The following is a 20,092-nucleotide window of genomic DNA, read 5'->3' on the forward strand; positions in this document are numbered from 1 at the left end:
TTTTTCCACAAGTTAAGAATGTTTTATCGTTTCTCAGTTATTCATCCTCATGTCAAAACACCTCTCTTCCTCAGTCAAAGGAGCTCCAGGAAACAGACTCCATGTGCAGCCGGGTGTGGATCCTGACCAGCACCCACTCTGCCAGCAAGGTGGTGATTATTGATGCCAACCAGCCAGGCTCACTGGTCGACCAGTTCAACGTCTGCAATGCTCATGTGCTCTGCATCTCCAGTGTTCCAGGTGAGATGAGCCGTGCTCGATGAAGTCTCAGCAGACGTTGTTTTAGACGTGGGTTTGACCGCGCTGGTGCTCCTGGTGTGTACTTGATAGTTCCACCTCAGTAACGTGGAGCTGTGTCTTTGTCTGCAGCTGCCAGTGAGAGCGACTACCCGGCAGGAGAAATCGTGTTGGATCCAGGTGATGGTGGTGGAGCGGGGGGAAGCGAGGACACTGGCAGCGTGGAGGGTATGTTGGCTGGTATCACGCTAGTGGGTTGCGCCACTAACTGCAGTGTTGCCCGTAGCAACTGCTCCTCACGCACTGACACTCCCATAATGGACAAAGGACAAGGTGGGCACATCCTACATGCTCCTGCATCTTTGATTTACCACAGAAAGGTGAGAGAGGTGCCAAGGCTTCCAGACTGTACATTCATTTCAGTGCTGTTGTGCTTTAGCCCCCACCGCGCCCCCCATGAATGGGAAGATCCACCCCGCCCAGTCGGCTGAGGAAGCCACAGAAGCCACTGAGGTTTCCGAGTCAACTACCAGTCACACAGAAATGGGATCTGGACCTCCTGGACCATTTACGGAGCACGTCTTCACCGATCCGCCACCTCGTCCAGCAGACACCTCTGACAGGTAAACGCCTGCGTCTGTTCGCGGGAAGAAAGTCAAGAAAGGGTTTGAAAGCAGAAAACGTCATTGAGTATTCTTTCGGCCCTGACAGGGGAGCAGGTCAATGCAAAGAGGAAACGTCTGTCCCTCCAGAGACAGAGGACGGAGGTGAGGAGGCCAAGAACTACACCAGCGTGGCTCCCACCATGTGGCTCGGGGCACAGAACGGCTGGTGAGTCCCTCAGCTGAACTCCACACACTCCCTTTATTAGTGAGAACGTCTTGACTCAGCTGACTTTTTCTGCTGTCAGCATTTTCAAAGTGCATGTGAAAATGTCAAATTAAATTATTGCCATTACCAGATTATTTTATCAGTGGATTATTGTGTTCATGTAAACTCACTCATCCATCCGCAACACGAATGTCACGCCATGTCTCTAATGGAGTCTGTTTCCCTTCAGGCTTTATGTCCACTCTGCAGTTGGAAACTGGAAAAAGTGTCTCCACTCCATCAAACTCAAAGACTCGGTGCTCAGTCTGGTGTAAGAAGCTGCTCTTCCCTACTGGATGGTTACATTTGATGCAACGTATAACATTATTTTTTCTAGAAATGTCTATTTCACCAAAAGTATGTTAACTCCGGTGCTGCAGGCATGTGAAGGGACGTGTGCTGGTCGCCCTCGCTGATGGGACCCTCGCCATATTCCACAGATCAGAGGGTAATATTTATTAAACTTTTTTCCCCCCAAATCATGGAATATGGATTCTTTAGTTGGCGAGAAGCATGATGATTTTGTGTGTGTGTGTGTTTGTGTGTGTGTGTGTGTGCGCGCGTGCATGCGTGTGTGCATGCTGCAGACGGCCAGTGGGATTTGTCCAACTACCACCTCATGGACCTCGGGCGGCCTCATCACTCCATCCGCTGCATGGCTGTGGTCCATGATAAGGTGTGGTGCGGCTACAAGAACAAGATCCACGTCATTCAGCCCAAGAGCATGCAGATCGAGGTGAGGCGTGAACCACTTGTGCTGTTCTGTAACATCATGTTGAATCACTCCTCTGACTTTTTTTTTTTTTTTTTTTTTGCCTCTCTGTAGAAATCCTTCGACGCCCACCCTCGCAGGGAGAGCCAGGTGAGGCAGCTGGCGTGGATCGGTGACGGTGTGTGGGTGTCGATACGGCTTGACTCGACCCTGCGTCTCTACCACGCACATACACACCAGCACCTCCAGGACGTGGACATTGAGCCGTACGTCAGTAAGATGCTCGGTGAGATCATCTTCCTTTCTAATCCGTGTACTCCTGACACGCTGCCTGGGATGTTGCTGACTGGCTGTAATTCACAGGTACTGGCAAGCTGGGTTTCTCTTTTGTACGAATCACGGCTCTCCTGATTGGTGGAAATCGTCTGTGGGTGGGGACTGGAAACGGTGTCATCATTTCCATCCCTCTGACGGAAAGTGAGTTTGAACTTTATGTTTGTGGGTTCACCAAAAAAAAAAAAAAAAAAAAAAGCAGGGAGGTGGGAAATCGTAGTGATGATATTAGTTATCAAAAGGTCATCAGACAGAATAGCCTGCATGTTTGTGAGCGGCTACAGAGATGCAGTACTTTGACCTCAATACACAATAGAAGAAAAACTTTTACATGTATTTGGTGTAGAATGAAGTAACATCAAGTAGAAATATTACCTTGGCACAAATACCATTATCATTATCTAACAGACATACAAGAATTTACAGCACCAAAGGGGGGCAGGTGCCTTGTTCCAGGCTCTGTCAGAAGGGAGGGGCCACTGTCTCTTTTAATATCATAGGAACTTTAATGTGTATAACAACTCAAAAATTAATCAGCAGGACACCAGCAGGTGCATTCACACACACCGTAAAGTCCCAGCGTTCAACTGTTCCCCCGAAGAGCAGCGATGTTGCTTTTGCCGGTGACGACGCCACCGACAAGTGTCAAACCTTTCTGTCTCTGTCCGTCACAACGGCCACAGTCAATGTTTACGATGTTTTGATGTTTTCAACCAAGGAGGTTATTTGTGGTACCGGTTTTGTTGGCAAATGAAACCAGGGGTCTAGAAAAAGAGATTACGTTTTGTTGTGGATCCAATTCCACGTGGCCCTTAAAAAAGGGCGCGTAGATTTCTATTCCAGCACAGCAGTGTGATCATAAACGTGTATTTCATCTGCTGCATCATTCCACCAGGTGACCAACCATGAGAGTCAGGTGTATGGAGAATGTTTTCCTCTACACACTCACCTTAAACTCACCTGTGCTCTTCCTCATCTTAGCCCCCACCCCCCTTCATGAACTGCTAGTATTTTTCCACTTTCTGTTCCCTCGGTGTTCCACCTCTCTCTCAGACAGTTACTGTTACTGTTCTCTTTCTCCTCCTCTCTCCTTCCACCCTTCCCCTCCTCCGCCTCCTTGTAGCGGTGGTCCTTCACCGGGGACAACTCCTGGGTTTGAGGGGTAAGTGGGAGAGTTCCCTGCCTCCTGCTGTTGTGACCTCCCTCCTCATTCCTGCCTTCACGTCCCCAGCATGTCTGCAGACCTCCTCTGCAGTGCTGTCACACACACCTGAGCTTCAGCCACGTCACACTGAGTCAGGCCTCAGTCTGCATTTACCTGATGGTCACCAAAAGTATTGAGCAGCATCTGCTTGTCTGTCACTTGGTCCATGCCCAAGTACTTTAAGCACTGACATGAACCGACAGAAATTCTTACTTTTTCTCTGGTGTCACAGTGAGATTAGCATTTTTATTTTTTATCTTTTAGTATCTTATAAAGTTTTTGATAGAAATTAAATGTAGCATGAAGTGAAATTGCTTTGGTTATGATTATTTGGCTGTCCATGTCGAGCCAGCATGAAGTCTGAACAGGTTCGGTCCTCATTAGAGCGCTGCGAGGATGGCGTATGTTTGTTGGCCTACCTGGAAGTTAGCATCAATATGGCTTCTTTAAAGCCAAAAGCTAATGGGATTTTTTTTTTTACCCTGACTTTTAGTTTATCGCTGAAAAATACGATCTGTGGTGAACAAAAATGTAAGAGATTTGCACATTTTGTTCAGCAAGAAAATTTTCACAAATGATTTGTGATATTTAAAGAATAAATACAATTGTTAGCAGCACTAAGCTAGCGTTACACTATGAACAGGCCACACCATGGATGCGTGACTTTAATAACATGATGATGTTTAATATCTACAACAATCTCTGTAGTCTCTGTTAGCCACTTGTTCATAACCGCTGTTTTTGAGACAAACGCTTGTGCTATGTAGCACAAGGGTTGGGAACCGTAGGTCCATGGGAACATTGATCCACTCCCAGTCAAAATAAGCTCTGATGACCACTTTCCTGCTAAACTAATAACATTGCCATGAGCCTAAGCTGTACTTTATGTTCTGTGCTACTAAGAAAATATTAGCATACTAACATGCTAACTAAGATGGTAAGATGGCTAAAATGCTCTGCTAAACATGAGCGTGTTAGCATGCTGATATTAGCATTTAGCTGTGCCTGCCTCCCTGAGGTGCTAGCATGGCTGGAAATGCATTGCTTACTTTTATTTCAAGACTTCATATCTATATATATATCTATATCTATATATATAGATATAGATATAGATATATTTTCCCTAGTTGTTTTGCATGCTCTTTATAGTTGTTGTGACATATATGACCAGATACATTGCATGCAGAGAAAGTGTTTTTTTCAAACATTTTCAGATGAGGATATTGTGGGGTTTTTTTGTGATTTTGTGCAATTTTTCCTGTCATGGCACCAATGATCCTGGATGGGATGGATGGTTTTTCACTCTTGGTTTCCTCCTCTTTCAGCCAATAAGGTGTCTCCGACATCTTCCGGGGGAGTGATCCATGTGTACAGTGACGATGGCTCTGAGAAAAGCAGCGGCAGCTTCATCCCGTACTGCTCCATGGCACAGGCCCAGCTCTGTTTCCATGGACACCGTGATGCTGTCAAGTTCTTCGTATCAGTACCTGGTACACACAAATTCTGTCTCTAATTTTAAAACAGACATTCATGTTGTTCATTGAAGATGAATGGAAATATCTGAAAAAGGGGGTCTTATTTTTTACTGGGCATCTGTGAAGCCATCACTGTATTCTTGATCTGCTCTTCTTTTATTTATTTATTTTTTTATTAAGGCAACGTTCTGGCCTCCCTGAACGGCAGCGTACTAGACAGTCCATCAGAGGGGCAGGGTTCCTCAGCGCCCCCAGAGACCGAGACCCAGAGCGTTCAAAACGTCTTGGTGCTGAGCGGAGGAGAGGGATACATTGACTTCCGTATAGGTGAGCAGTCATGATGCCACGTGTGACCCAGATGAGCTTTGAGAAGCGAGTACTTGATGGTAGCTGATGTGCTGATGCTTTTGTGTTCATTTTAGACAGCAAAACTCTGTAGTTAGTGAAAATACAATCATTTACAACTTAAACCACATTATCAAGGCTTGTTGTTAGTGCCTGTCCGGTTTGTTTAGTAATGCAGTTTCTCGCTATGACCACTGGAGGGCAGTGACTACTCCTGATTCTTAAAACTCAAAAATTCATAATGAAGTTCAAAAAGCTCCCTGTGTTCTCAGCATTCTTGTCACTGCACATGAGTTGAAACAATATGGATGCATTATTGGAGCGCTGCAAGAATGATGTGTTTTTGTTGGCCAACCTGGATTTAGCATTGCTGAGGGTTCTCATTTAGTCACTTGATACATAAAATACATAAATGCTTCAAATTTCACGTGTTACTTGTACTGAGGTGTTAACCACATGCCCTACTTCAAACATTCAACCAACGACCCATAAGTCGAGGTCCTGCACCTCTCTCTAAACTCCAGTCTTATGTATAATGAATGAATTTATTGTAAAATAAAGAAGTAAGTACCGTCAAGTTCCGAATTTTCTTGGTATAGAAATTCCACCTTTAAATTCTGTTTTTCCCAGGGGACGGAGAGGATGACGAGACAGAGGAAGGAGACAGTAACGGAGGATCGCAGATGAAACCCGCTTTCTGTAAAGCCGAACGGAGCCACATCATCGTCTGGCAGGTGTCTTATGTACCTGAGTGACACCCACCTCCGCTTCGAGGCCTCTCCCACCCATCTCCTTAAAGGAATCTCCTGTCTCACCCAAGAAGCTTCCAGCCACACCCAAAACCTTGTAATTACCCACCGTCATGTAAAAGTTCCCCCCTTTGGCTCTTAAAAAAAAAGACCCTCCAAGCTGTGTATCATCCCTTGTAACTATGATATATTTCTTCCTGCCCCGTCACCTTGTAACTTTAATGCCTTGTAAGTACTTAATCTGCCTGCCACCCTGTTTCTGTCCCATCCAGGACATCGTTCCTATCGTCATGAGACTTGTAACCTCATAACTACCTCCCTCCTCTCTATCCATCTTATATTCACTCTGCAAGCACACTATATCTCCTCTATATTTACCTCAATTGTCCTGAATCTGCCCCAGACTTCCTCCCTCCTCCTCCTCCATTAAGTTTGCCAAGTGTGAGATACGCCCCCTCATCTTAAGGCTGTGCCCAGAGCCCCGAAAGTGCATCATTGTTAAAAAAAAAACAAAACACGAATGAGAACGAGATTGCATTTCCACCTGATTTTTTTTTTTTTTAAGCAGCAGCCAATCAGGAAACCGTATCATGACATCGAATGGTTTGATTGTGCTGAGTCATGGATCGAGATGTTAACTGAATATGGAAGCTTTTAAGATTGTAGTGGAGTGTTTTTGGCAAGACGAGCCGACGCAGAACAAACTGAAATTCAAAATTACATTCGGGCTTTTTTTTTTTTTTTTTTTGGACTGTTACCTAAAATCTTCTATCTTGCAGGAAATGTCCCATTTTCTGATACAAACCGTTAGTCCCTCTAGGTGTTAGGGTGACGACCCCACCGAACGCAGCGGGATGTACCATGAAGGTGAGAGGACCCGGTCTGGTTATGTCGTCTACACGCTTACACGGTTGTTGAGCTTCACACGTCGAGGGTTCAGTCCAAAACTTGTGTCCCTCATCTGCAGGCTGTTGACGGGATGGTGAATGTCATAATGTGTACAGGGATCCATGTAAATTCTCCAGACACACTAAAGCCCACCCACTTTGTTCAAAAATTCATGCATCGAATCTTATGTGTGGATTAAATATTAAACGTTTGTGTGCTGAACAACTGTCTTTGTGTCACTTGACAGCTTAGAGAAATAACAGCCGACCGAGGATCATTTTTAAAAGAATTTCATGGTTTTATTTTTTAGTTGTACGACAAGTCCAATACAAAGCGAGCATCAGCACAGCTGAGATGAGGATTCTGGAGAGATGCTACAGGTCATATTTGACAATGTTACATTCAAGTGGTCCCAGATGTGTCCAAATCTGTTAGAGAAACAATCTTATACATCCAAATTTAAAGCAACATTTACACCAAAAAGTGTATTTTACCTTTCAAGTAATCAAAATAAGTGCCTTAAGCTCACAAAGGTGTTTTTTTCCCTCCTTAATCACTTCATTGTGACTCCAGAATGCAGGAAGAGCCAGCCATGAATATTTAGCTTCAAGCTAACGATGACTAGCTAACAAAATCCAAAATCATTTTACAACCTCTCAGGATGATTCACGTCTTATTCATGAGACCAGACAACGCAGTTGAAGTTGATGAACGGATTTTGTTTTTTTTCCAGTTTCGCCCTTGCTAGCTTTCAGTCTCTATTAGCTTCAAGCTAAATATAACTGGCTGACTCTTTCTGCTTTCTGGAATCACAAGGTGATGGCAGATTATTGCAGGAGAAACACTGGGCTTTCACAACACACCCAACAATCTTATTGCTGGCAGAGAAGAAGATGCAATGCCAGTTTCCGAGGTCAGTAAAAAATCCACTACAGAAATACATCTGAAGCTTTATTGACGACATTGCAAGTTTTCTCTAACCTTTAATAAAGTAGAAGTAAATGCAGCATCTTACTTTCTTTTTTGAAATCAAGGGCATAATTTTATTGCTTAAAAACTGAATTAGTGTTCTGAAAAAACAATTTATTGCTACATTAGTGCACTTTGCTTTCAGTTCGCCAGACGTAACAACACTAATGAGGAATTCAGAAGAAGCAGCAGCGGCGAGAGATGCAGCAAGGCAGCGGTGGAAGTTCATCCCCCAAGTAGCTGGAAAGCAGCATTTGTGATCCGTCTTGTAATGACACTTGAACACATCCTGTACAGCTGCAGGACACACACGACGGAGAGACACACACACACGTGCGCACGCGCGGGGGGAGCATCAGTTGTAGATCCAGGGGCGGCTGCTGTCCTCCCAGCTTTGCAGCTCCTGCTTCCTGAACCATAGCGAGATTTCCTTCTGGGCTGTCTCTACCGAGTCACTGCCGTGGATCACATTTCTGCCACACGGAACCGACAAATCATTTTTTTGAAAAAAATGTGTGAGATGTGTGGTGAGATCTTTTCAATCACGCTAAATCAAATGGCATAAACAAAACAATTCTCTGCAGCGGAATCAGGGGATCTCACCTGCCCACGTCCACGCAGTAGTCACCTCGGATGGTTCCAGGCAGCGAGTCTGCAGGGTTCGTCTCTCCCAGCATGGTGCGGGCCATCTTGACCACATCCAGCCCCTGCCACACCTGAGCAAACACTGCAGCATTACCAGCTACACTTTCACTCTCTCACACACACACACACACACACACACACATCCAACACTCGAGTTGATGAGTCAACAGCGCTGTGCTGGTAGGACACCTACTGCTGGAACAGAGGCGTAACAATCTGAGATAAACTGGTCCACCCACTGGGAGGCAACAAGTTTGGTGAAAATCAACCTCATAGTTTTGAGTAATCCCGCACACACAACACGCCTGTAAAACATGAGCTATTTGCATGAGGGAATTTAAAAAAGAAAAAGGCCTGAGGGGGCGGAGCCACATGTACACTGACTAATGCAGATGAATCTCACCATGGCAACCACTGGTCCAGCGCTCATGAAGCGAATAAGACCACTGAAGAAGGGTTTGCTGCTCAGGTCACAATAGTGCTGCTGGAGAAGGTCCTCAGACGCCTGACACACACACACACACACACACACACACACACACACACACACACACACACACACACACACACACACACCATATATGGAATACAAGCCGGCTGCATTAATTTGAGTCAGGGGTCACTCACGATCCAACGTTCGCAGAGGAACGGCCAAACTTAACCTACCTGCACCAGTTTGAGGCCCACCAGTTTGAAGCCCCTCCTCTCAAAGCGCCGCACGACTTCCCCCACCAACCTGCGCTGCACGCCATCCGGTTTCACTGCGATGAAGGTGCGCTCGTTCACACCGGTCCAGCCTGGAGGCCAAAGCACACGATGAAGACATCAACTCAAACTAGGACGCAGAGTCTGGGACTAACGCGAGTCAAGCTGGCAGGTCGTGAATGTTGGATGACGCCCGGGTGACGTTTGTTGACGTCTGTTACGAGAGTCGGCAGTGAACTTTATGTCGTGCGCGCAGCCTGTGGAGAAGCATTCCAATTAAACTATCAGTATGAAAACAAAATGTCATGCAAGCACCATCATCAAGTCTTTCCTACCCGAGTGTGTGTGTGTGTGTGTGTGTGTGTGTGTGTGTGTGTGTGTGTGTGTGTGTGAGAGAGAGAGACCATATAAAGGGTTACATTTTAGGCTGACAGGGTTCGGCTCCAGGATGGACTGAGAGGTTCTTATTCCAGTGACTGCCCTCACAAAGATAAGATGAATCAATTTATCTATGTCTGAAGTTGTTAGCCAAAGCGCGCCGTGACACGTCACACCACCCACGGGCTAAAACGTCATCGAGCGTTAAAAAGCCCATTCGGTGTTAATACGACAACCTAAGACCCGAGTGTTTCTATCCAGCTGGTGTTAAACACGGAGGCGAGCGAGTGAAAAGCTCCATCACATCAGAAAACGACCCCTTAGCTTCACCGGCTCCTCCGTTGCTAGCCGACACGGTCCGTCCCGGCACCCTGCTGAGCACACGATCCCGTATGAACATCGGACCGGAGGCGGGAGAGCTTATAAATGGAGGGTATGAAGAGATAAACCACCAACCTGGCTGAAAGAAGTACGCAAATATTGACAGAAAGAAGCAGATCATCGTTGCCGGTGGACGGAGCACGATAGACGGGGTGTGACGTAAGCACGTACGCCGCATAGGAATTCTCCCTAAACGTAGGCACGTGGCCAGGTCGCAGAGAGAGTTCAAGAAATGACATTGTGCTGATGAAACTTAAAACAAGTTATCTGATATCAGCTGTATGGGGGGGGGGGGGGGCACTCGTCCTAGGGGGAATGAAGTTGTGGATATCTTAAATGACAGTTTTGTGTGTGTGTGTGTGTGTGTGTGTGTGTGAGAGAGAGAGAGAGAGACAGACAGACAGACAGAGGGGGGGGGCACAGTGGAAAAAGTTGAGACAGGTGTACAGGTGTGAGCAGACAAACATCTGGAAACTCAGGTTTTCCTTATTGGAGTGTAGTCAATGAGGTGGTTAATTGATGGTCAGATCAAAGCGCGTCTGCGGACATACAACTAGATGTTCAGCTTCAGTTCCACACATGTGAGGACGAGGACATGAGTGGGTTCATGGACAGACTGATGGAAACCCATTGAGTCTAGAGTAGAGAGAAATGCAGCACCCAGACTGTCCTTATCGACATCCACATGAATATTGAAGTAACCTACAAGAATGACTTCATCTGATTAAGAACTAAACTGGATATAAACTCAGAGTAAGGACCAGGAGGGCGGTACACACTAATAAATAAGAGTGGCTGTAGAGTTTTCCAGGCTGGAGGAGACAAACTAAGAAAACCAGAGCCTTGAGAAATCCATCCATCCATTGTCTTCCACTTATTCCTGTTAAGGGTCACAGGGGGGCTGGAGCCTATCCCAGCAGCCTTCAGGGTTCACCCTGGACAGGTCACCAGTCCATCCCAGGACCAACACATAGAGACAGACAACCATTCACACTCACAGTCACACCTACGGTCAATTTAGAGTATCAATCAGCCTCATCCCCTCTTGATGTCTTTGGACTGTGGGAGGAAGCTGGAGTACCAGAGAGAACCCACACAGGAACAGGGAGAACATGGAGACTCCACACAGAAAGATCCTGTGCTGGAGCTGGGACTCAAACCCAGAACCTTCTTGGTGTGAGGCCACAGTGCTGACCACTGCACCACCGTGCTGCCCCGCCTCAAGAAATACAAGTGTTAATGTGACTGGGAAGAGTGGATTCATTTTGACTCACTCATCATCACACAGACAGGTTTCTGTGAGACAGAGAAGGTCAACGCAGTTGTCAGATATGAACTCATTCACTAATTCAGTTTTTACCGTCAGAGCTGATATCTAATAGGAGTGGTAGTTTGTAAAGGGAGCAGAAACTCATCAAAATTCACCAAGAGTTGCCACATTGCAGCAGAAACTTTAATAATTAGCACATTTACATACATTACATTACACAAACAAACACTACTTGAAAGAAGATATTACAGCTGTTTCCGTCACACCGCCGTCCCCTCCTGATCTTGGCTTTGGAGATCCTCTTTCATGAGCAGAATTTCCCTGGATAAAGGCAGCGCCGGTTCCTCTGCCATATCGCCGTGTCCCGCTTTCTTGTGTTTGGCCAGCAGCATGGCGCGGAGCAGAGGAGGGTACGGCACGAAACGCGTCGGCGGAGGGGGAGGAGGCTGAAAGTCCTTGAACTGCTGCTCTAAGTGTTTGGGGATGAGGCGCCAGTCGTGGTACATCACCTTGTCCATTTCTCTGGGCTCACTCTCCTGTTTACCTGGCGAAGACGAGAGAGAACAGCAGGATGAGTAACACTCGCTGGAACATCACAAGTCAAGAAGTTGATGATAACTGGTGTCCCAGATGCAGCTTTCTGTGATAATATAAAGTATTCCTAAATATATTATGATCATAAAATAATTCAGGAAATAGCGTCATTAAGACAAACTTGTGAATAGATTTGTTTTAAACTTCTCAGTAAAAAAATAAAACAAAAAGTGAAATAATTAAAAATAAATAAATACAAAATGAAACCACACCCCCCCCCCCAAAAAATGGCCATCAAATATTTTTGAATAACTTGATAATTAATAACTCACCCGTTCACAAAATTATCACTTAACTAATCAAGAATGGAAACCATTTTTAGCAGTAGCTCTGATGTGAAGTTGTCTAGTTATTTCAAGCTAACTAGTCATAGGTCATAGGTCATCATTCCCTGTAGAGAAATACTAAATGCGTTTGTCACCCCCAAAAACAAAATTCGTTCAAGAGATTCTGGGTCTAACAGTTCTGGATTCTCACCTTTGTAGGTGAGGATGCCCCAGGCTCTGCCGTGATCCATGTTCTAGAAAACACAAGACAGGTGTCCTTTACCCAGCTCACAGAGGACTTGCAGGTGTGTGTGTGTGTGGTTGTAGCAGCTCTCACCTCAGCTATGTAGTCCACTTTGACCTTGGTGATCTGCCAGTAGCTGGGCTCCATGTGGTCCTCCAGCCAAGATTTACGGGTGAAGATGCGGCCCATTCCGAACATCTTCATGCTGGCCAACAGGGAGAAGAGGTTGCTCTCCCTGCTGACGTCCTTCCAGGCCAGCACAGGCAGCATCTTCCCCGTATAGGGCCGTCTCATGGTCTCATAGTCCAACGCGTACTTCTGGGACTCCCGGGGACGGTTCTTTAGTTCTCTGTAAGCCCGGATCTTCTTTGCCATCTCTGCTATGAGACGAACTCGCTTCTTCCTCGCCATGATGGTGTGATATCAAGTTCCCCTAACCAATGAACACCTTTTCCTAAAAAAGTCAGAGGTGATTTTAGAACAGCATCTTGTGACCACCTACGCATACAGGTGATGACTAGTGGGGGCTAACAGATGGAGCTAATGGACCCCTGCACATTGGAGAAGCACCTTCCCATAGAGAGCCCTATGGAGCCGGTGGAGTGGAAGTCCTGATGGGACACTTGGATCTGCAGGTCACCCAAAGGATCAGGGAGCAGTTTGGTACTAGGATGAGGATCTACGTCTAAGTACGTGACAAAATTCGGGGCTCGATTCGTTAGCTTGAGCGCACAGTTACAGGGAGAAATGTCCCAGTTCGTCATCAGTGGGATGTTCTGGAATGTCGGTGGGTTATTACGTTCCTGTCTCTGGAAATATTTGAATGCGACGACAGTCCGCGGTTAAATAATACATCCCGTATCCTCCACACATCCTGTCTCTCCTTGGCTGCTCCTGACGTTTCATTTTAATGCACTTAATTCTATATTTTAGATTTCATTAGCCTAATCCATGATGTACACGTGCACTGATGTTTTGTGAATCGTAAGTGTTGCGTCTCTATTTCTGTTTGGCACGTTTCCTCTGAGTAGCGCGGACTGTCAACACATGATGCCGTTAGCTCTGACGTAGCAAGGCTGAACTGCGTCTGCTAGCGAGCGTTAGCATGTAACATCGTTTGTGCCTTGAGTTTAACACCTGCTGTCGAACAACGAATTCACTCTATGACAGTCTGGAGTTTTAAATACCTGGAAGTCTTGAGACGCAGAGCCTATTCCCCCTTGACCTCCGCACGGCCAGTTACTTCCGCTCCCGTGGTCCGGATCTGTAATATTCCGTGTAAATTCACTGTGAGCTTTCAGTTCCGCGTGAAGAAGACGGGTTTCATAATGGTACAGTACCACAGGTATCCAACTCTTACAATTCATTGATACAGAACCTATTAAAGGTTTCACGGAGTTTGTAACTAAATTTAAACCAACACGTACAAGTGAAATTGATGCTGTCCAACATTGTTCTCATGAATTTACAGTGGTGAACTCAACAGTAGTAAAATTTTAATGGAGAGAAATATGGCCATGTTTGGATAAGCCTGCCGGTGCATGTGTGAGCAACATCTGCAAACTCAACCACCCGTATGTTCAGTGCAAGTCTTGAGGCTAACAATGGAGGTAAACTCCAAGAATTACCAAGATACCATTCTGCTTGTGCATATGTATCATTCATTTTATTTTCAGCTGGAAATCATGCTGATAAGTTATACAGAAAAAGGCAAGTAAAGGCCTTCACATACAGTATTATTAATATGACACGTATCGAAGAAACATTGAGAATATTTCCTATTTACAGTAGAACGGTAAGAAAAAGTGCTTGGATGCATTAATGTGAAGACTAATACTGTGAAAGACGACAAAAATACATCTGCTGGACAACAACTAACCTCCTTGCTGTAACATTACTGGATCTAGAGGGAAGATTGGGATTAACCAGTCACCTGACACCACCAGGTACCATCACCATGTTGATCCATACTAATTCCATCTGGAAACCTTTACCTCAGAAAACACCCACATTGCATAGTACCGTTAAGTCTTTGCATCTTCCTGAAGAAGATCTTGAGGAGTGATTTTTGACTCTGCAGCATCCACACTTGGATAAAACACTGTTTCAATACTTTTATTATGACGATTCAAGCGCTCCTCCCAAGCTAAGAATGGCTTTAGTCTTCAATGAGCACTTGAGCAAATGAAATGACAACTAATCTTTTCTTTTCTTTTTATATTCTTAGTAATTATAGTGGCTGTGCTGCATTTAAGAATCGTTAAAAAAAAATTTAACACTGAAAACTTATTTTCAGAAGAACCTCACACACATCTACTGCAGTGTCCATACACAAAGTTTGGTCCAGTGGTAAGAGATGTTCAAATATGGCTAACTTCAGTCAGATATGATTGTCAGCAGACACTCGTAGAACGTGAAAACTGTGTTTTTAGCCATGGTTTGACTAAATGAGCATTGTCAGAGCACACTAAGCACACACACACAGAGTTACTACTGAAGTCAAACTCTGGCCAGTGGGTGTTCCCCTCCGACGGGGAAAGTGAGAACATTTGAATGACACCTTTTAGGACGACGAGGTCCCAGCATCTGATGCACGAGGGATTTAAGAGAGAGCGTGACCTTAAAGAATTCCAGTCAAATAAAGAATGGCAGATGAAGTGATAAGAGTAAGGCTTTGGAAAAACGAAAAGAACATCAATACATACCAATACATTTGTACAAAAGAAAAGCATTCAGACTGTTTATATTTCATATTTTGTCAGTGAAGTCTTTTTTCAAAGGTTAAAAAGATGTAACAGCAATGAGATATTACTTAAAATCGGTCGTGCTCTTATTTGAGTGACATGATCGGACTTAAAAGTTTCATTAAATGATTGACAGGAATGATTTTCTAAAAAAAAAAGAAAACTAAAAAGTCCCCCCCCCCCCATTTTGAGGACTAAATCATGTGACATGCACCTCTTTGGATGCTATACGTTGACAGTTTAAGCTACAGAGCTATGACCAGCGGGGGGGGGGGGGGGGGGGGGGCACACCTATGACGTGTCACTTCCTGTCTAGTTGCACTCATTCTCACTTTGGCACACGACAGAACATTGCAGACTCCAGTAAAAATAGGTAACAGATTATTCAGATACTGCATTGATAACATTAATATGAATAATATACATTATTTGCATACAAGATGAAACACAGACAGTAGCAATGTGATTTGGAAAACACTTGTTTTTTTCCCCCAAATATAGCAGGATGACCACCAAAATATGGCCGCATACTTCAGTGTTACACTGTACAGAGCTTTCTCTAATGGCTGTTCATGAAGGAAGCAAATCTGCTATAAACTATGTTAACAAAATAAAACTATCTTTTCATTGATACAGAAGCTGGTTTGGAAGTGGTGAGCGTGAAGATGTTTGCATGGCATGAGAGAAGATCACAGTAAAAAGAGAACTGCCGTCACAGCTTCCCGCCCATGTGCCGCTCTGACCTGATCCTGGTTCTTTTCTTCACTACTGGAGAACATGAGGTGGAGGAAAGCTTGAGGCAGGTCGGAGAGATTAGATGCCACGGGACAGTTACCCTCTGCCAGTGTTTAAGGGGAGGTAGGAATCCAGTCCAGTCATGTCCAGCGGCATCTCTTCCTCTGGCAGGCCTCGGGGTCAGACGTACACCCCTCTGAGTCGCTCTCGGAGGATGACGGTCCGGCTAGCGGAGGGTCAGGCAAGCAGGAGGGGCGCTCGGGCCCATCTGGTGTTTCCTCTGTGGTGCCGCTGTTCAGACTGAGCACCCAACCCAGTTTGTTGTGTAGCAAGTGACGAAGGCCCGGGGGCAGCGGCAGCACGTCCAGGGTGTCTATACAGTCTGGCAGCAGCTGGCGGAGGCGAGCACAGCACAAGTAGAGCAGGGAGGTGGGTGCAGAGCAAGACCGGATCACCTTCATGCTGCTCTTGGCTGCCGTGGAGCACGCCATTGGATAAAACCTCTTATTCTGTAGCTCTGTGGCAGCAACACCTAGAAAATGGAGACATATTGTGTTGCAGTATTGCACTGTTGTCAATGTGTTAACTAAAACTACACCTGTAAAACTGAGTTTCTTGTAGTATGAGATCATAAAAATGTCGTACTGTAAGTTACATGCCAGTACTAACCTATACACTTGCGATTCTTGAAGAAAGTAAGTGTGCCGTGCCACGTATCCAGATGGACTCCAATGATGGAGCCTTGTCCAAACCGGGAGGAGAAGTTCACCTTGTCTCCTTTATGATGCAACAAGCCTGGCAGAAGGAAGACAGCCAATCATCACGTCCTGTTTAAACAATAACTGCTGCTCCCTTCTTGTCTTGAGATCTGAGTGAGTAGCTGCGACCAGAAATGTATTTTCTCCAAATTAAATACACAGCCCATGTAGTCATGATGCATGTGCAGCTGCTTTGGCGTCAACTTTCTAGAAAATAAAATAAGTTGGGGCGAGTGAGTTAAAAAAAAAAACCAAACAACTGGAGACAAAGGTCCCACTGACAGCTGAGCAGCCGCTCTTCCTGCAGGCTGCTCTCACTGTTTGAGTTTTACCTACAAAAACGAATGCATCCACAGCCTGTACAACCTTCAATGTCGTGAGCCCACAGGAATCATCAGGACATTTTCAGCTGTTGTTCTGGCAACAGAACTGGTTCCTGACAAGTGCTATTTTAAGTAATAGATATCTATCTATCTGTATCTAGAAAGCTAGATATTTATTGCATAAAGTCAGCATTTTGCAGGTCACAGGGTGAGTTTAGATTTTTTTCAGGTAGGAAACAGAAGATTGTCTCTCGTAATGTGTCGAGGGGGGATGTAAATCTTACGAAATGTCAGTGAGTGTGTGCGTTTCTCTTACCAGTGTAAGACAGACCCCAACTGTCCGCATCTTTCCCCAACAGGCTGCAGAAGGTATGTCTGTATTTATCCAGGTTGACATCAGAAGTACCGATTCCAACCATCTGTACAGCAAGAAACAGCAATTTAGAAAACAAATCAACTTCCAAACAAATGTGTTTTAGTTTTCCTTTTAAAAACTTGATTTCTACAGGGACAGACAGCCTAGCATGGAGGGACAGGAGTCGAGGGTTACCATGTCTGTCCCGTAGACTGGGGAAGTCATCTTGATCTCCCAGAAGTGTTGCCCTTCAGCCAGCTCCTTGGAGCCACGGATGGCAGCTGTGCCACAGCTGTATTCAGAGTGGAAGTTCACTTTACGATTGTCACAGCTCAGTAATGTTGCTGTCGATCGGCTGCTGGCGTCCCAAACCCAGTCAAAATCTAAAACATAAAAGTCTCTTTAAGATTTAAAGCTCACTGGTATTTCAAATCGCACACACACAATTATTTTCTTATCACTTAGCCAAGAATATAACACGGCTGAATGCATGAAATCTCTTCACTGACAAATAGACCAACACCGAAGGGCACCAGCTGTGTTCTACCTTGGTCATCTTCGCCGCAGTGACAGTCCTTAACTTGGTGAAAACCTCGCAGACGAGGGTTGTAGCTGGCGTCTGCCTGAGAATCGCAGCCGCAGTAGGACTCTCCTGTGACAGGCACTGCGCTGGGGACTGGAGGAACCATCACTGCTGAGAAGTCAGCCTCTGAGTCTGAATCACTGTACTGAGGGACAACGAAAACTCAAATGTCAGCAGCAGCATTGCTTATATAACAACATGTTTTGATGTCAGCAGGTTACAGAGCAAAAAAGGCATTGAAGAATAAATGCCAATTTAAGTTTTATACTGGAAAATAACAGACGTATTGTTGAAAAGAACCAAATATTAGCACAGAAAAATATATTTGCGTTTACAAAGGCCAGTGGCAAACTTTTCAACAGGTACCCTGGGGGAGCCTGCTCTTGTTGACCCATCCCGTCTCCTGATCAAGTCATCTCATCTCAAGAGCATCTTACCTCTAGACGCTCATAGCCCCACTCTTCACTTTCAGCAGCCAACACCAGGGCTCGGGCATCAGCATCCCTTCGTATCCCACCCCAAACGTATCGCCACGCACGGCTGTTCCTGCTTCGCCTGGACATGGCTGCAACAGTCTCACCAATGAATGTCTTGCAGGTCAATGTTTAGTCCAGATGCTGAAAGAACAGCATCCGCCCAGCAGCTGCAAGAGAAAGACAGGTGTCAACAACTGTTACAGATCAACTGCGTTTAAACACTGCTGCTTGAAGTTTTTTGGTCTGCATATTCACTAAAACTGTCCACAGCCCGGCAGAGCACTTTGTTATGCACACAACTGATATGTTTAAGAGGATTTTTGTGTGACATATTGAGCAAAAATTCCTGAGATTCAATTGATGCAAAAAGTTTCCAGATAAAATAGAAAGAATAAGCCTGTGGTCCTATCGTGTGTGTTTTTAATCCAGGTAATAGTCATCTGAAAGCATCCAAATATGAGGAAATGTTCAGATGGAAATAAGGACCTTACATTTCAGTGTTCTAGAATTTATATAAACCAAAATAGCGGCATTTCCTGTCTTCTAATCATGATGGTAGGTAAAAAGACGCTCAAATAATGTGTGTAGGAGTACATATTTTCTGACTTTACCTTGGTTCGAGGTATTAGCAGGATTTTACAATCAGATTGTCATCCTATTTACAAAGACTGTATGATACTTATAGTCATGACTGTTCGTTATGTATCAGGAAAGCTCGACACAAAAAGGAACATTTCAGCTTCATATTTCCAATAACAGCATTGCATCAAGTAATAAGTAGTTTAACGCTATTCATTTCCATTTCAACTTATATATACACGTATTTCACGCATATGTCTGTTCTGTTAAACTGTTACACACTTTATAACAGCTGTTAATCAGCTGACAGTCCACAAATGCATGGCATCGACAGTGACTCCTCGGCATATGTTTTCCTTGCCTAGCTAACTTGAGCGGCTAACGCTAGCAAACGTCTTAGCCGGCTATAAAAATGTCAGTGACATCTTAATTCAAGCCAAACGGATGGCCACCTGTTAATAAATAGCTTCATACACGAGCAGCCTCGCTGACAACCGAACATCGACAGTTTTAAGCAAGATTAAAAAAAAATAAAGAGTAATCGAAAGCGGAAGCTTGGATGGAGATGCAGACCCAGCGTAAACAAGCTAGTTAGCTTTTGTTAGCTGTGTGCAGATATGAACGCGAGTATAAATGTAGCGTTACCTGCCCGGTGTTCACGGCCGATAATCACGAAAAAATCACCGGCAACAACACACAGACGTCGTTCCTTGAGGGAAGCTTTTCCGAGACACACAATACACGTCAAATGAATGAGTGGCTGAGCTCGCTTCTCCTTTTCAATGACCTACTTTCCATCAGTCCGAGCGTAAACAATAACAGGCAGGCGGCTATCAGACAGACGGAGCTCCCATTCAGGAACTTCTCACGAACTCAGTACCACGATCACGGAGGACTGGGATTATACCTACTTTATTAATTGTGCTTTTAATCAGTAGAAGTACCCATGCGGTATTACAAGGAAGTAAAAAAAAACAAACTGTGATAAAAGCACAAAAACGACAGTACTGAACAAAAATAATGTACAATGTACCGACAGTAGAGGTGGAAGGAGGTAAAAGAATATAAAATGTACATAAAAATACCAACAAAGGTATCGTGCAGATATTCTACATGCGTGTGATTTGTTCAAAGATGTTTTTAAAAATATTTTCAAATTCGTTTTGCAAAATGAATAGCAAGTGTCTAAATATAAATCCACTGATTCTACTGCAAGAGGGATATATTCCTGTTGTATTTGTAAAATATGCGAGAGCAAAACCACATCATCATAA

General features: G+C 44.8%; 4 protein-coding genes across 26 annotated transcripts in view; 1 reads left to right on the forward strand and 3 right to left on the reverse strand.

Annotated features, from left to right (window-relative positions):
* Positions 1-7,047, forward strand: part of mapk8ip3 (mitogen-activated protein kinase 8 interacting protein 3) — a 32,776-nt gene extending 25,729 nt beyond the window's left edge. For 17 of the 21 annotated variants that reach the window (XM_086185878.1, XM_086185880.1, XM_086185889.1 and 14 more), the window contains 13 exons: positions 75-240; positions 370-570; positions 677-860; positions 949-1,068; positions 1,298-1,378; positions 1,488-1,555; positions 1,695-1,843; positions 1,934-2,105; positions 2,183-2,296; positions 3,276-3,314; positions 4,682-4,846; positions 5,012-5,158; positions 5,807-7,046. In XM_086185878.1, coding sequence (XP_086042004.1) covers positions 75-240; positions 370-570; positions 677-860; positions 949-1,068; positions 1,298-1,378; positions 1,488-1,555; positions 1,695-1,843; positions 1,934-2,105; positions 2,183-2,296; positions 3,276-3,314; positions 4,682-4,846; positions 5,012-5,158; positions 5,807-5,931 — 1,731 coding nt within the window. In that variant the 3' untranslated portion in view covers positions 5,932-7,046. Of the gene's footprint in view, positions 1-74; positions 241-369; positions 571-676; positions 861-948; positions 1,069-1,297; positions 1,379-1,487; positions 1,556-1,694; positions 1,844-1,933; positions 2,106-2,182; positions 2,297-3,275; positions 3,315-4,681; positions 4,847-5,011; positions 5,159-5,806 lie in introns of all 21 variants that reach the window. The other 4 variants (XM_086185893.1, XM_086185894.1, XM_086185899.1 and 1 more) reach the window with 4 other exon arrangements.
* A 54-nt stretch (positions 7,048-7,101) lies between these two features.
* Positions 7,102-10,092, reverse strand: nme3 (NME/NM23 nucleoside diphosphate kinase 3). Its single transcript, XM_086185938.1, has 5 exons — positions 9,967-10,092; positions 9,094-9,224; positions 8,831-8,932; positions 8,386-8,498; positions 7,102-8,255 (listed from the first exon to the last, which is right to left on the reverse strand). The coding sequence occupies exons 1-5, from the start codon at positions 10,067-10,069 to the stop codon at positions 8,138-8,140; spliced, it is 567 nt and encodes a 188-aa protein (XP_086042064.1). The 5' UTR covers positions 10,070-10,092; the 3' UTR covers positions 7,102-8,137.
* A 1,227-nt stretch (positions 10,093-11,319) lies between these two features.
* On the reverse strand, positions 11,320-13,578 carry mrps34 (mitochondrial ribosomal protein S34). The gene is made up of 4 exons (XM_086185937.1): positions 13,453-13,578; positions 12,359-12,719; positions 12,233-12,275; positions 11,320-11,705 (listed from the first exon to the last, which is right to left on the reverse strand). The coding sequence occupies exons 2-4, from the start codon at positions 12,674-12,676 to the stop codon at positions 11,422-11,424; spliced, it is 645 nt and encodes a 214-aa protein (XP_086042063.1). The 5' UTR covers positions 12,677-12,719; positions 13,453-13,578; the 3' UTR covers positions 11,320-11,421.
* A 339-nt stretch (positions 13,579-13,917) lies between these two features.
* On the reverse strand, positions 13,918-19,664 carry spsb3a (splA/ryanodine receptor domain and SOCS box containing 3a). Of its 3 annotated transcripts, none has more exons than XM_086185921.1 (7): positions 19,464-19,664; positions 18,201-18,406; positions 17,728-17,908; positions 17,376-17,563; positions 17,142-17,244; positions 16,414-16,539; positions 13,918-16,276 (listed from the first exon to the last, which is right to left on the reverse strand). In XM_086185921.1, the coding sequence occupies exons 2-7, from the start codon at positions 18,324-18,326 to the stop codon at positions 15,885-15,887; spliced, it is 1,116 nt and encodes a 371-aa protein (XP_086042047.1). In that variant the 5' UTR covers positions 18,327-18,406; positions 19,464-19,664; the 3' UTR covers positions 13,918-15,884. The 3 variants fall into 3 exon arrangements, with proteins under 3 accessions (XP_086042047.1, XP_086042049.1, XP_086042048.1); XM_086185923.1 differs by lacking the exon at positions 19,464-19,664 and adding an exon at positions 19,271-19,398; XM_086185922.1 differs by lacking the exon at positions 19,464-19,664 and adding an exon at positions 18,851-19,259.
* Between the last annotated feature and the right edge of the window lie 428 nt (positions 19,665-20,092).

The sequence above is a fragment of the Aulostomus chinensis genome, chromosome 18 (assembly GCF_037954235.1).
Source record: "Aulostomus chinensis isolate RoL2024-O1b breed Wild chromosome 18, RoL_Achi_v1.0, whole genome shotgun sequence".
Classification (NCBI taxonomy): domain Eukaryota; kingdom Metazoa; phylum Chordata; class Actinopteri; order Syngnathiformes; family Aulostomidae; genus Aulostomus; species Aulostomus chinensis.